The sequence below is a fragment of the Platalea leucorodia genome (assembly GCF_965183815.1).
Source record: "Platalea leucorodia genome assembly, chromosome: 9".
NCBI classification, from domain to species: Eukaryota; Metazoa; Chordata; class Aves; order Pelecaniformes; family Threskiornithidae; genus Platalea; species Platalea leucorodia.
Genome location: NC_138831.1, coordinates 31,717,511 through 31,733,335, shown reverse-complemented (window position 1 = coordinate 31,733,335; position 15,825 = coordinate 31,717,511). Strand labels below are relative to the sequence as shown.

Genomic DNA, 15,825 nt, shown 5'->3' with positions numbered 1-15,825 from the left:
TGGGGGCCGCCCACAGCCACAGCCTAAGCCGGCTCCTAGAACTGACACACAGGAGCATCAACATTTTTAAAAATAATGAGACAAGTACCTCAAAAATTAAGGCAAATACAAATTTTAAACTGCCCCTATTTCAACAGCTTTGTTTTCTGATGCTTTAGAGTGCATGGGTTTTTTTTCTCTGCTGCAACAAATACGTGACACTCTTCTTTGTTCATGACGACTATTTTCTCCTGTAAACGACCCAATTCTAGAATCTGAGATTTTATAATAGCATCAAATGCTTCAAAACCGGAGGCCGCTTGCAAAACCGCTGTTGTTTGTCGCTAGGCTGATGCCACGGCGGTGCCGCCTCACCCCCCCCGGGCTCCCGGCGGCACCGGGCTGAGCCCACCCCAGCACCTCACGCACTGCCAGGAGCGACGGCTCTCCGGCTGCACCTCCGCCGGGTCGCCCGGGGCAGCCGGGCGGGGCCCGGCCGGGCCGGTGGCACGCAGTTGCCGGGCGCTCCCCGCGGTACCTCGGCCCGCAGCGGACCGCCGGGGTGGGGGGTGAGGGGGGGCAAGGAGGGGAACACTTCCCGCCACACAGGGCCGGGGCATCCCCGCTGCCGGGGGCAGGATGAGGAAGGCGGCTCGGCCCGGGGCAACGGCGGGCGGGAACCGCGGGACCGGTGTCGCCGCGGCGGCTTCCCCGGGGGCGGGGCCTTGCGCCGCGGGGGCGGGGCCTGCTGCTCTCCGGGCGCCGGTTCCGGTCTCGAGGCGGGCGCGGGTGTTCTCGGGCCTCAGCGCGCCGCGGTGCCTGGGAGCATCATGGCTGCAGCCGCGTGGATGCCTACGGTAAGCGGGGGGGGACAAGCCCCTTCCCCGCGCCGCCGTGGGGCGGCGGCGCCCGGGGCGCGCGTGTGACCTTGGCCGCGGCGGCGCCTGAAGCGACGCCGCCGTGGGGCGCCGCCCGCCCGGCCGCAAGGTCGCGGTGCCGCCGGGCCCCGGCAGCGCTACCCGGGGGCGGAGGGCCGCAGGGCTCGCGGCCGAATGGCGGTCCCGCGGCGGCGGGCTCTCTGCCCACACCGCCCCGGGCCGGACACCGGGGCGGCGGCGGGAGGGGTCCGCGGCGGGCCGTTACTCAAACGGCCGCTGCTGCCGCGGGCGCCCGGCCCGGCCGTGGCGGAGGGAGCGCCGCTCCATCCCTCTCGGCGCGGCCCCGCGGCGGCGGCCTGGCGGGGAGGTCGCGCCGTAGAGGTCACGGCACCGGCACGGCGCCTCGCCGCGGCCCGGCCGGGGAGGGGCTCGGCCCTGGGGCAGCAGCGGCCCGGCCCCGGGTGGGGCTGCAGCTGCGCGCTGCTCGGAGCCCCCCCGGTGCGGGGCCAACCGTGCCCTGCTTACCGACAGCGGGGGCTGGAAACGCCATTCCTGGAAAGAGCCTGCGGTGCCAGGCCGTGCGGAGCCTTCCCGGGGGAGAGGCTCAGTTACGGGGTTTTGTCCGATTGCTTTCTGGCCCGCTACCTGGCCTCCGGGATTTACTGGCTCTGAACTATTCTGAAACGCAGGCCGTATTCCCTGGGGCTGTCACGGAGACGCTGCTGCTTTTTGCCTTGAGTAAATGAAATTTCCTTTGCGCCTTTTAATAATAGCCTGCCGGAGGCTAAGTCATCGAGGAAGCCCCGCTTTGCATGTTTGTTAAAATATGGAAGAGCTGTCAAGAGTTAATCACGACACATGAGTTTAAGGTCAGAATGGATCGGTTTTGTTTAGCCTGATTCTCTGCTAGTGTTACAGATGTTGAACTGCAGTATAACGTGCCAGGCCCATGATTTCTGGCCAGACAGACTGTGCCCTTTCCAGGGCTACTCTGGAACGTGAATCCTGACTCTCTATGCGGGAACTGTACCACGAGGGCACTTACACTTGTGTAGTCAAATTCACCTTTTCATTTATTGCTCCAGCTGGTGCCTCAGATATATGGCTTGCTGTGGCAAACATTGCTTGCCTGTTCCAATGACCTTGTACATCTCACATTAGGTTACAAGTAAAAATAAATTCTATCTTAAATTACTTCTCCCACAGCATTTGTTACAATATACATGAGAATTATATTGTTTCTAGTTGTTTCTATTAGTGCCAACATAGTTTGTCCCTTTTGCCACACAGCTATGTTCAAGCATACGTGTCAGTAAGATAGGAGGTAACAAATACAAATAGGACAGGAGAGGAATACAAATTGTCAAATACATTCCTGTCTAGCCTGATAGCTGCAGACAGACTGCATACATGAGTATGGTAGAACTGAAGTAGTGTGAGTCTGTTCACACTTAGAAGCCTTCTGATTCTTAAGTCATAGAGGCATGAAAAATCCTAGAGAGGAGGATAAGATTGGGAGGCTGTGATTTTTCTGCAGTTACCGATACTGATAGGATTGGTGATTTTGTCTGCGGTGCTCAGCTAGGCAAGAGTTCAAGCTGTGGTATCATCCCAGTTTTGAAGCTTAATGCCAGTTCGGAATATTCAGATGTTAGAAAATGTAATTCTTTGACTATGCTGTGTAGACTCGTTGCTATGGTGAATTTTGTCTTTAATGTGCATTTCAATTATGCTTTTTAAAAACTGTCAGGCATGCAGAAGGCAACAGTACAAAACCTACAGATGTAAAAGATGGAAGAACAAAATTCACCACAGTCTGAATGGAAGAAGTGACACTAATGCAAAGTAGTTTTGCAAACATTACCGAAAACATGTAAAGATACTGTCTGCCCAACTGTTAGCGAACGTGTTTGATTTTTCACTTTGCTTTCCACGAATCTTAATCCTTAGCATATCATCTATTTAGCTAGAGTTACACAACCTTGCTTCCAACGTGTAGTATGTAAGGACTCAGGTTGTTGTGCAGTAACTTCCCCTCGCCCCCAGGCAAGATAAGAGAGTATGGCGCACTGCAAAACGCGGCTGTCCTGGGTTTGCCTTGCGCTAAGAATACCCACATGAGGTGTTAGTGCACAGAATGTTAGAGAGCGACTTGGCAAAGCATTAGTTACTCTTGTTTCATTTGGGTTATTATACTAGTTCAAGATAGGAAATTTAAAGCAATATGATTTTAAAATGCAGATTTGCTGCAATATTGTTAACTTTTAAAAATTCCATTTATGCAGTAAAATAGCATCTTTTTGCTTTATGTTCTTGCAGGTTTCTCGATTGCTAGGTGCTTTCAAAAACCAAAAACAGGTGACCAGAAGTTTTGGTAGTGCTGTGAGTATGATAGTACCATTTTTTTCTTTTAAGAAGTTTCTCAAGAAGGGGGTTCAGAAATTTATAAGATTGCTGCTCTTATTTTTACATTCTCAAAAAAATAAGGCCAAAACAAGTGAACATATATGCTCCTAATGCTGTGCTGGACTTATACTGGTTAATTACTATCTTTGGCAATTGCATATTAAAGCATAAGTGATAATACAAAAGGCTCTAGTAAAAGATAGAAGTGGCATGAAGACTTTTCACAAAATATGGACATAAGCCAGTCTTCTGAAACTCATCTGGAAATAGGCAAATACTGGGCAAAGTAGAAAGATTGTTGAGAAGCTTCTCATTTTCTTTATCTTGCAGACTTTCCTCTAAGCACTAGATTTACTTTACTGCTGCTTTTAGAATACCTTGCATATAAAGTTCTGCCTTTTCAAGGCCCTCTTTAAAGTATTTTAGACACTGATTGTTTATTTCCTTGTAGATGTTTTACCTTCTTTATGCGTATGTGTTTGAAGTGCCCACGGGCCCTTTTTTTTCCAGTGAAGGCGGCCTTGAAAACTGCTCAGGCAGAAGCAGGGCTCAGCACCACTGCATGCACCCTTAAGCACAACTTAATTTTAAAGAGAAACTGTGGCTTTTAATATAAGTTTTGTAGAACAGCAGGTAGAACAGCTAAAAAAGAAACTGAAGAGTTGCTCATATCTTATACAGTATAAAAAGATTTAGAAGGTGAGGCACCTCCAGTTCTGTTTATACCACATTACTGTTTCAGATGAAACGTTCTGTGGCTCAGGTGGAGTCCTGCTGTGCTGTGAAGCAACAACGCAAGACAGCACAAAACTAATCGTGAGGCATTCCATCAGCTATGCGCTTGCTCAATAGCAGTGTTCTTGTATCTGAGGCTCTGCTTCTTTTGTTGTGCACAGTGAATTTCTTTGGCTCAAATTAGTTAAAAAATCAGTCAATAGATGTTGAAATTCTGAATATTTTGTGTGGACAAGGATGGAAATGTATCTTGTGAGTTGATTCTAACTGGGGTTTTGCAAATAATGCTGTATCTGAGCTGCCTTTTTTGTAGGTAAAAATGAGCCCTTACAAAACCTTTGGAAATCTTTAAATAAAACAAAAAGAGCTAGGGCACATACAATTAGAATAGTGATCATATTTTTTTTTTTTTTTAATCAAAGCAGAGTACTTTCTTCCCCTGTTATTCAGTGAGCCTGGGCTGTGCAATTTATTTCATCTGTTTGATGATGATAAAAGAAACAAGACTGAGAATATTATGGGAGGAAAATAACTTGTTGTTAAAAACAGGTCTGAGATTTTTAGGAAGTCACTTGAGAAGTTTAGATATACATGAAATTTTCTTTTTTTTATGTGAATGTAGCTTTTCATAAATTTAATCTTTTCTAGCATGTGTCAGTATTATGCAGCATGTTAATAATATTGGAGACATATGGGTAACAGAACCATAACTAGGTAATATTATCTCCTCTCCAAATTTCAAGAAGGAAGCATGCTGAGATCATTCATTTCAAGGAGTACTGAGCAGGAACCTGCCTTTCAGGTTAAACCTCTGTGTTTTGAAATACTAATAGATAGCAGGCAGATTTTTAAACAATTCTCTCAAAACATGTGCGCGCTCCTTTTGAAGGCAAGCTAGTCATTCTCGCTTCTGCCCAATACTGCTGTTCTTCATGGTGAATATTTGGTAACTGAAGCTTTCTTTTCTTTTCTAGTAGTGACTCCATTCTTACAACACATGAAAATGTTTTCTACATAGAAAACAAGCATTCATTTGTTGTACTACTGATATTTCTTTACCTAGGTACAAACAGTAACTTTAATCCCAGGAGATGGCATAGGACCTGAGATTTCTGCTGCTGTCATGAAGATCTTTGATGCTGCCAAAGTAAGTCATGTTTGTCTTGCTGTAAGTTTAACTACAACAACAAGTATTAACTAGGTGTATTAAAAACGTTTTCTCTTTAACTTCCAAAAGATCAAGTCATGTTTAAGCTATTAAAACTTCTTGACAATAGAAAGAGTCTGAAGCTTCAGCTAATAAAAGATAGGATTGCAATATCAACACAGGGTTTGAAACTGTTAGCTGGTGGAGGAGTAGAGAGTTGAGAGCAAATGTTGTGTTTAATTTTTGGAAATATGAACTCAATATATCGTGAAATCACCTTGTTGGGGTAGCAATCCTGAGCAACTGATAGAGGATGTTCTTCCATTCATTGTGACTTCCAGTGCAGATGAAAATGTGTGTGAAAGGACTGGCTTATTCTTAGAAATCAACTGCTGCACTGCCAAACACATTCACTTAAGTGATATGAAAACTAAGTACATCCAAGAACTGTATATCCAAGAACTGTTTTACTACCTATCTGAGGAACTTTACCAGAATTTGTCCAGTTTCCTTGAAAGGAAATACAGCTCTTCAGGAAAGATGCCTGTTAAATTGTTCCACATTAGTTACTAACTAGTAATTACTACTACATTCCCACTATCTGACTTAGATTTGGAAAAAGTGAAGTTCTCTCTAATTATATATGAAAACTTCGTAATAGTTTTGGTTGTTTCTGGGCAATCACGCAGGAGGTACGGAGGAGTAAAATGTAAGTTTGTGTGTGAGTGCATGTTTGCAATACTTAAATCGGATTTGTTTGTTTTAAAGGGGATTCTCTAGTATGTTATGCTTAGATTGGTTCTGTTTGCTTATGGAAGCCCTTGTGTCTTTTCCTTTATGGTCCTTCCTCCACTTAGAAGATTCCCATGGTGAATGCAAATTCAGAAGGCATTGTGGAACATTTTCAGTTAGATAACATATATGTCTATGTTATATACTGTCTTCCAGGCAGTATGGATGAGGAGTTCTCAGTGAATTCAGTTTTCAAATGTCTTGTCTCTTGTATACAGGGAACTCAACAGCTCTAAGAGCTTGAAAGAAGTAGCGTGTATATTGCAATTCTAACGATTTCTGTGTATATGATGCCTAGGGAGGCATCTTGTGGTATTGAAGTTTATAATGATATGTTGCTCATACTATTTTATTTTCACTTACTTAATTACATTTTTAAAAAATTGTTTATTTTTTAGTTCAAACATGCTTACTCTCACTCACCAGAGAAAAATTGTTTAGGAAGGCCTGGGCAAACCTCCTTATGCACCTTTTTGTGAAAGGGAAGTTACAGCTTAAAGCAGAAGTCATGATATTTAAGTTAACATAGAGTAAATGTGTTTAGGCTCCTATTCAGTGGGAAGAGAGGAATGTTACAGCTATCCAAGGACCAGGAGGGAAGTGGATGATACCTCCAGATGCCAAAGAATCCATGGATAAAAACAAAATGGGATTAAAAGGTACTTTAGGGGTTAATACAAAGATATTAAATACTGTTCTTTTTATTTTGAGTCTGATTTAAAGCCGACGTCCTTCATCTGTAGCACAATAAAATGGCTAATTATAGGGGATAGCCTGTCAGGTAGTCTTCTGTAATCTTAAAACAGTCCTTCATTTCAAAGCCGTAACACATTTCCTAGAAGATCTATAAATGTTAAAGGCAGGTATTACTACATACCAACCTTTGGACACTATGCAGAATGCATTTCTAATATAGTGGATGTACAATAGTAAGTGATAGCTATATTCTGAATGAATAGTATTTTTTGATGTTGTTTTCAGTGAAAACCTTTTGTAAAAACTCCTATTCCATGTAAGGGTTGCAATCTGGCCTTTAAACAGCTGATTAGTATCACTGTGTAGTACTCTTGATAGCACAGAGAATTCCCATGGCATTTCAGCATCCGGGATAAATAGGAATTTGGAGATCCTCTGTAAGAGTACCACTTTACCTCGAGTTTCACCTCTAAAATTCATGGAGGGGTTTAATCTTCTCATTCATTCTTGTATTTTCTTTTCTTCTTCAGGGCCTTTAAAGACCCCAATTGCTGCAGGGCACCCATCAATGAATCTGCTTCTGCGTAAAACCTTTGACCTTTATGCAAATGTACGTCCCTGTGTCTCAATTGAAGGGTACAAAACCCCGTATACAGACGTGAACATTGTCACAATTCGGGAGAACACAGAAGGCGAATACAGCGGAATTGAGCACGTGGTATGTTGCTGAAAGTGTTGCGTTGCTGGCAGGTTTTCTGTGTTTCATGAATGATAACTTTGCCTATCACGGTGGCCTAGTATTAAGAGGTTGGGTGGTGTTTTTTAAGTTTGCTACCCATAAAAAAGTTATTTTATTGTGAAGTGCATTGTCGAGACTGCCTCACTTAGAATTCTACTGCTTTGTTCCAAACATTCATACTAGTGACTTCAAAAATGAGCTTTTACTATCAATGCAACTACTGTCTTTCAGATTGTTGAAGGTGTTGTGCAAAGTATCAAGCTGATCACAGAAGAAGCTAGCAAGCGTATTGCAGAATTTGCTTTTGAGTATGCCAGAAATAATCAGAGAAGCCATGTTACTGCTGTGCACAAGGCAAATATTATGTATGTTGACACTTCTTTTTGAGAAAAACAACAAATAGTAATATGCATTTAGTTATAAATAACTTTTTAAATCTTCCTCAAATGTATAATTTCTGTTGATGCTAGTGGGAGTAAGTAAAATAGGCAGTAAATAAAGTAAATGCCTCCTAAGTAAAATGGGCAATACTGACCCAGTATTCATAGGGCTGTAATAATTATATACTAATGTTTTTATTAGCAAGTTTGTAGTAATCCTGTGACTTTCCTTGCAAAGCTCTCATTTTAAAAATAGTCTTAAACTAGGAAAATGAATTTAAAAACTGAGGATGAAAATGGCTAGTGTATTTTACAGTTTCCAAGCCACTGAACTGAGTCGTGACACGTGATATTATGTGACACCACCTTTACAAACTCAGTAAGCCTTTAGTAAATCAATATGAGTCATTCTGAGAATTAATGTATGCCTGTTAAACTACTGATACAAAAATATTGTGGGAAGGAATTTAAAAGGCATAACTTATCTGACTGTAATATATTTAAAATATTATTTATATTTAACAAAAGGGATAATTAGTCACAAATTACATTTCTGCCCTCTAATGTTTTTATTTAATCCTCTGTTGCATGCAGTTTTCTTTATCTTCAGTATTGCTTACTTACAATAACTGCGATATTCTCTTGCTTATTTAATTGCAGGAGAATGTCCGATGGGCTTTTCTTGAGAAAATGCAGGGAGGCAGCAGAAAACTGTAAAGATATTAAATTTAATGAAATGTATCTGGATACTGTGTGTCTGAATGTGAGTATTTATATGTTTTAATTGTGGTATTTTTTTAGTTTAAATTCTTAACCTTAATGAAAATATACTTCTTTCTAGATGGTTCAGGATCCATCACAATTTGATGTGCTTGTTATGCCAAACTTGTATGGTGACATCCTCAGGTATGGAGATTTTAATTTAAAATAACTCAACTCAATAACTCAATGTAAAATACTGTTACTTTCCAGACAGTTTTTCAGGTTATTTGCTAGCCAGATGGGTGATGATTTTATGCATCCAGAGTTTAAAACTTTATAAATCAGACTCTAAATGGGAAGAAAGGATGGTATTATTACACTTCAATTATTAATGTATTGTTGGGAGGGGCTATAAGATGAGAATGTGCTTCTTATTTTTAAAAAAAGTTTCTGCTTATGGAGGCTATGAATATTGTTTAGATGGGGCAGAAGAGGAATTTCTCTCAATGCGAAGAATTTAATGGCTTAAATTGTAATAAAGAACGCCTAGTTAGATATTGGGGAAAAACTTTCTAATATTAAGCACTAAAATAGATTGTGTAAGATGACTGTGGTGCCCTGATGTTTACAGCAAGCTAGCCATACAGGTAAATGATTCTGCATAGTCACTGAAGAATGAAATGTGTGGCCTCTTAATATCCACCAGTTCTTGTTTTATGTATTGTATTTTTTCCTTATCTTCACATTAAATTTCATATTTGAATAACATTAATACTAGAGGTACTTGATGTCTTGGAGGCAAAATCCATCAGCACAGACCTTTCATTTTGTAAAATGTTAAGGTGGAGCGTAAATTCAATTAAATACTGCGTGTAAAATTAAGTAGCTTAATCTGAACCTTTAAGTGTATAACATAACATTGCTTATCCTTGCACCTCTAAGGAGAGACTGAGACAACAGCCTGAATCAGAATTTGTTTAAAAGTTCAGTGATGATTTACATCTTAGAATTCATCTCCTGTTTTTGTACAGATAATAAATGTAAAGGTAACTTAGGTATAAGAAGAAATGCTTGTTGAGTTTCTCTTAAAATTGCACTCTGATGAGGCTGTCTGTCACCTCTAAGAAAAATCAGACTCCAACTAATGCTTCTTGCTTTAAGAATTGGTAGAGGAGTCCATAGGGCCCTCACAGCAGCTGTTATGTCGTTAACTGAGAGATCAAATCAGATGAGTCCCATCATCAGTACTATTTCAACTCACTTTACCTAGTTCAGTATCACCCATTTTAAAGTTCTCGTAGAAATTCTGTAAAGAATTTCGTAGTTCTAAAAATTTTCAATAAATTTGAGTCTGTTCTTGAAGAAGGGCACTTTTCTCGCTGGGGAAAGTCTCACCCAGAGTGCTTTTTTTAAAGCATGAACATAATGCCAAACAGGTTTCTTGGCCTAAATAGGTACAGAAGGAAATCTCTTATCTTGAAGCATTAAATACCTAAAGTGACAAATGTAGACTGTATCCATTTTTTTCCCAGACTAAAAACTAAAGCTAATTGGTTTATTTTAGCTTAAACTTAAAATATTGTTCTGCAGGGTCATCCAAACTTTTCTGCTTGTTAGTCCTTGATTAGCTAAGTTGTAGGCAATAAAACAGTATGCTAAAATATTAGTTTTAAGAGCCTTGTTTATCACTATGTTCAGCTTTGAGGGTACAGTATGATGACTATAGGCACCGTTGGTTTGTCCTTCCCCATGTTAATTTTCGAGGAAACCAAATGCAAATTACTTATGTCTGATGATCTGCTAATGTCAGACTTGTGACTTATGGGCTGTTCAGTAAAGAAAGGGGGAAAGCTAGTCTGGTGTCACCTGGAACATGATCCTTAAGGTACATGCAATAAACTTTAAAAGTACTAGTAATTCATCTACCTAAGCAAAATTCTTCCACATTTTTTAGAAGGACTTTACATATGAAAAGTAGTTCTGTGGCCTCTTCAGAGAGAAATAAGACTTCTGGATAGTTACAGGGAACTGTACATTACAATTTTTGCTAGTTTTTGAGACTTCTGCAGGTATTCTGTGCTTTGAGTACCTTTGTTGTGCCTATGTCTTAATCAGCTTTACTCTAGTATTTGGAATTTCCTTTTAATTTTCCTTTATTAAATTGTCTCCTGCTAGTAGGTCTACAAATTTTCAAATGTTCCAATGGAGTACAAGTGGTTAGCAGTATCTGTTCTTACCCATAATTATTATCAGATGGTGTGGGTATATAAAATAAGTTATTGTTGCAATAAAATGAGAAACAAAAATATTTTAATACCTTGCAGAGAAGGAACTGTATATGGAAAAACTTGTGGGGTTTTCTGGTTTTATTTTTTGTTTTGTTTTTCCAGTGACTTGTGTGCTGGACTGATTGGGGGTCTTGGAGTAACACCAAGTGGAAATATTGGTGCTAATGGAGTTGCTATTTTTGAATCGGTAAGTTTTCTTATGCAAGGTACAGTAATAACTACTACTTTGTCTCAACTTCAGAATCTAAAACTTCTCCATGACATACAATGTGGCTGTCATTTCACTAAGTTCTTTGTAAAACTATTTTTCACTATGAAGATGCTGAAACTTTACCCAGAGAGAGTAGTTAAAGTATGTATTACAAATAGTTTTTTGCATGTCCTTCTACTGACACTTTGTTTTCCCCCTTTTTCGTAAGATAAATACTCTCTGTGAAATAGAACTTGAGGGGCACAATTGGGAGATATTAAGTGACCTAGTTCCCTCTTTCTGATGCCTTTGAACTGAATTGTTCTGGTCTTTATCTCCTTTCCACTAACTGTATCACAGTGAAGTCCTATTTTAACATGCTTGTACATGTTTCAGGTTCCTTGCATGCACTTGAATTGCCTAGGACATTTTAATCACCATATTGGCATCGTAACAGATAGGTTCACTTTTATTTCTAGGTTCATGGAACGGCACCAGACATTGCAGGAAAAGACTTGGCAAATCCAACTGCCCTTCTTCTGAGTGCTGTAATGATGTTGCGTCACATGGGACTACACAAACATGCCACAAAAATTGAGACAGCTTGCTTTGATACAATTAAAGATGGAAAGGTAATATGAGGGTGTGCAAATAAATGCAAATCATCAGAACATTAACACCACAACAGTGGATGACCTGCTGTGCTGGCCTGACACATAAGCAGTGCCACTATCCTTCTCTGATAGTAATTATATTATCTTTGGTGGTATTAAATCTGCCTAGCTCAGTAATAAGGACAGGCTGTAGCATTCCTTGTGTCTCAGTAATGCTCATTCTACATTTCCACAGCTTTGTTAACTCTAAAAGCTAGAACTGGATGTCCGTTTTTCATGAAGGGGATGAGAGGTTTAAATAACTACTGGTATTCCACTTGCAAAGTTTATAATGCATACAAAGTATATATCTTTAAATCTGGATCCTGAAGTGAAGGACACTCATTTGCCTTTCACAGGCTTAATCATCCACTTTGTTTATAGCATTTCAGTCCTGACTGTATATTTCTGCTCCTGTTTTTTCAGGTCAATTATTTTATCTTTTTCCTCCTAACTGCTTTCACACTTTTTTGGACTACAAAAGAACAGTTTTTATCCAGCATTTACATTTTCCCTTAAAATTTTATGCGATTTCCCTTTGGCAATAAGCGTCTCCAGATTCAAGACTCAAATGGAATATTCTGGGGGCACTTATGCTCTGAAACCTGACTTGAATTTGTGCTCTTAACTTTATTGGTTCACTCATCTATTTTGGCATCCACCTTTTCAAAACATAGCAGGAAAGATCCTGAAGATTGCAGTTAAAGAGGATTAGCAGTTAGCCACGCTGGTTCAATTATCTTGGGCAGGAGCATAAGCAGCTGCTTTGTAATTAAAAGTAACAAGCATGCTTAAACAAAAAGCTCTCATCATTTCATAAGTGGTCTGTTTGCAGCTATCTTACTGTGTGTAGGAGCCAGTTAAAAAAAAAATCTAAACTTACAAGTGAATAAAGAGGTGCTCCTGTAAAGTTCCCATTTACTGCTCTGGAAATGAAATCCTCCATCTGCAGGTCAGTAATTCTACGGAAGATAACATAATGCAAGTTTTGTGATATGGCTATTTGTTTACTAGTTACTTACAATGTTATGATTATATGCTTACAATGGAGAGAATCTTTTTAAATTGAAAAAAGCATAATGCAGTTAAAATGACAAGATCCTAAAACAGTAACCTTTATTGCCTCTCATGCTTGCTGTTTCTCCCTTCCCCCCCCAGCCATTTAATTAAGAGCTCTGCGTGTGTCATGTAAGGGGAAAACTAATGATTTTAAATTATCTCCTAGACTGCTTTAATCGAGCTAGGATGGACAAGCAGTGTTGTCCAATTTTTATTTGATTTTACTATCTTCATGCTGCTAGACAGGAGTTGTACTTGATGAAAAAGTTTCTTTTAACTCTGCATTTTTCCATCTCTTAACTAAACTAAGCAAACTTAAAAAACTGTTAACATGCAGCGTTAAGAGCTACGTGTGCTTTTTCTGTTTTCAAACCTTACTGAATGACTCAATTAGTTGCCTTTGCGCTGAGCCTTCATATACAAATTTTACTTCCAAAGAACAAACTTTTATTGAAAACTTAAATACTAAACAATTAATTACACTGTTACGTGGCCAGGGGACTTTGGAGAGCTTTAGCCAAACGCCCTTTCTTCCTGTAGTTAAGATAAAACCATGCTGAATAATGCTTGATGTTCATACTCAAGTTTTCTCTACCTGCTTCAGTCTGCATAGTCCTTACTGATGAAGGCTATACGGGATGCAGAAAAACTCAAACCTGATGTATTCCTTCTTACCCCTACTTAGTATCCATACACAACATAGAAGAACAACATATAGAACTTCAGAGACAAGACTAGCCCCATAAAACATTTTAGTAATACTGTTTTTTCCTTCTTTCAGGTCTTGACAAAAGACTTGGGAGGTAGTGCCAAGTGTTCGGAATTCACAGAAGAGATCTGCCGCAGAGTACGGGACACAGACTAAATTTTTGTCATACTACTTGTAATAACTCCAAAAGGACACATCACACACAGTACATTATATGTAACCTGATACCCATATAGGTTGCTTGTCTCTTAAGAGAGCAAACTTTTTAGTTAGGGCCTCTCCATTAATAAATTTAGTCCAAATGGCTACAAATGATGCTTGTGACTGCTTTCAGTGGACTTTTCTAAGTGCTTTGTCTTATTTATTTTTTTTCTATCAGGTGAACATTTTTATGTAAGTGAATTCTTTTATTGCCACTGTAACTGTCTACCATTTTCCATTTCAACTAGAGGTTTTTACTTTCCAGAAAGAAATTATGCAAATAAACCAGTAACAGAATTAGTGAAATGTAAAAGCACCTTAATGGTTAAAACCTACTTTATTGATCTTACTGAAATTTAAAAGATAGGTTTTCAGCCTAACAATAGCACAAGATGACCTTCATAAACAGAAACGGGTATAAAATAGCTTAAAATAGCAATTTCATGTTAAAAGCAATGAAAAAGCTACTTCAGATACTCTGGTGATTCATGAAATATAGCATTGCCCTCCAAGGGCATGAATAAAGAAATTAAAAATTCTAGACATTTAATCTATTTATGTATTTTAAAAACCCCACAACCATTAACCAGCAAGGGGTGAGAATTAATGTTGAAGTAAAATTATTTTTCAAATCTATATACCAAAATAATTCTTACAAATTTTCCCCTCTGAAACACACTTTACAACAGAGTTCTAATGAGAGTAAATTATACAGAATTACTTCTGCCATATATTGTGAGGGGAAAGTATTAACTTAGCAAAATTTATACTAAATATTTCGTGACTTCTGCTAGAATGCTTTTTGTGTTGTACTTTTATGCATAGTCTGTTCAACGTGTCTTACTGTATTGACTAGTAATTTTATTCTAGAAACTCTGAATGTAAGGGACTAGTCCTAAATGGACAAATTGAAGGTTTGGCTCTGGTGCCTATGTTCCAGAAATACATTTCATCCCTATTCAAGGGGATCTGAAACTATTTTTTTCCCCTGCTTACTAAGCTTAATGGGCAGAAAAGCAACTCTCTTCCCTCCCTTCTTCATTGTACAGGTTGTCATATGAGTCATTCTGATCTGTGTGTCTTAAGGTATGCTTCCAGTAGTAGACCCTACAAGAAAATGTGTATTTTAAAACTCCTGACTATAGCACAGGATTATCCCTACTGCCAGAACCAGGCTTCTTAAAGCTTAATTCTATTAATAGATACTACTCCACTTAGTTACTTTCTGTTAAGACTGTTTAGGCTGGTGGTTTCAGAAGTAAAATCAATTTTGAGTGATGACTTCTAGTATCACTCTATAAAGTAAGCATCCCAGCTTTTTTTGTACAGTCTAACAACATGCTGGAGGAGGGACAATGAGCTTTATTCCTCATGCACTCTGCTTTTGGTGAATAGGGCAACATTTCTTTCTTGTGTTTTACAAGCTGCTGCTTCTTTGTTTCCTTCAGATTAATATTGTTAAAGAACTTCTGAATTACCATTACGCACAAAATGGGGAAAAATAAACTTTTCAAAGTGCTATTGCTTGTTTTGTTTTTATAATCCTAGGCTGCTGTCTTATGTGTTGAACTGGTTGTTGGTACTTGCAACAGATCTTAAGTCTATAAGATGTGTAAGGCTGGTAATGGAACTCTCATGGAAACAATATCCTATTCTGCATGACGTTTTTGATCAAGAACAGTGGCTGTAGCCTGCCTGCTTGTGTTAGCTACTACAACTCTCTGCCAGAGATCAATTACTAACAGCAAACCCTTTAGACAACTTTCTGTCAAGTATGTCTTTCACATAACATGATTTATTTTTTATAAGGGGAAGAAAAAAATGCAGCTCACGTTTGTCAGAATTAGTACAATGTGAATATTGAAACATGCAGGTAGTGTTGCAACACACTGACAAACATTGCTTCTAAACACTTTTGCTTAAAAAAAAAGGGCTGTAAACAATTTTAAAGAAGTTTCTGTTCTAAATAGCACTTTAATGCGAGAGCTCCTGTATTTGCCACTTTGTGTCTTTCAATCTTAGGGAGCTATTCCCCCAATGTTTTTTATTATTTGTTTTTAGGATAGGTAGTAATGCTTATTTCAACATGAATTTAAGAAATTATGAGCTGCTGCCTTCACAAAAGTCTGAATTCTAGCCACTGTAAAAATGGAAGAGGAGTGGCTTTAGGTTTGGAAATGTGTTAATGAACAAAAATACTCATCTCTGGGATGGAAAAAAACAGCCCTTTTGATTTTTTTTTTTTAATTATCTTATTGTTGGAACGGTATA

General features: G+C 39.3%; 1 protein-coding gene across 1 annotated transcript; it reads left to right on the top strand.

Annotated features, from left to right (window-relative positions):
* Positions 1-753: 753 nt before the first annotated feature.
* IDH3A (isocitrate dehydrogenase (NAD(+)) 3 catalytic subunit alpha) lies at positions 754-15,073 on the top strand. Its single transcript, XM_082321446.1, has 11 exons — positions 754-836; positions 3,177-3,239; positions 5,062-5,145; positions 6,482-6,596; positions 7,164-7,351; positions 7,604-7,737; positions 8,413-8,515; positions 8,594-8,658; positions 10,845-10,929; positions 11,412-11,564; positions 13,426-15,073. The coding sequence occupies exons 1-11, from the start codon at positions 810-812 to the stop codon at positions 13,507-13,509; spliced, it is 1,101 nt and encodes a 366-aa protein (XP_082177572.1). The 5' UTR covers positions 754-809; the 3' UTR covers positions 13,510-15,073.
* The last annotated feature ends 752 nt before the right edge of the window (positions 15,074-15,825 follow it).

Bases quoted from the DNA above. Each gene is read 5' to 3' on its own strand.
- IDH3A (XM_082321446.1), top strand. From the start codon at position 810: ATGGCTGCAGCCGCGTGGATGCCTACG. The intron at 837-3,176 runs GTAAGCGGGGGG...ATGTTCTTGCAG, and splicing joins CAGCCGCGTGGATGCCTACG to GTTTCTCGATTGCTAGGTGC. The intron at 5,146-6,481 runs GTAAGTCATGTT...AAATGTGTTTAG, and splicing joins AGATCTTTGATGCTGCCAAA to GCTCCTATTCAGTGGGAAGA.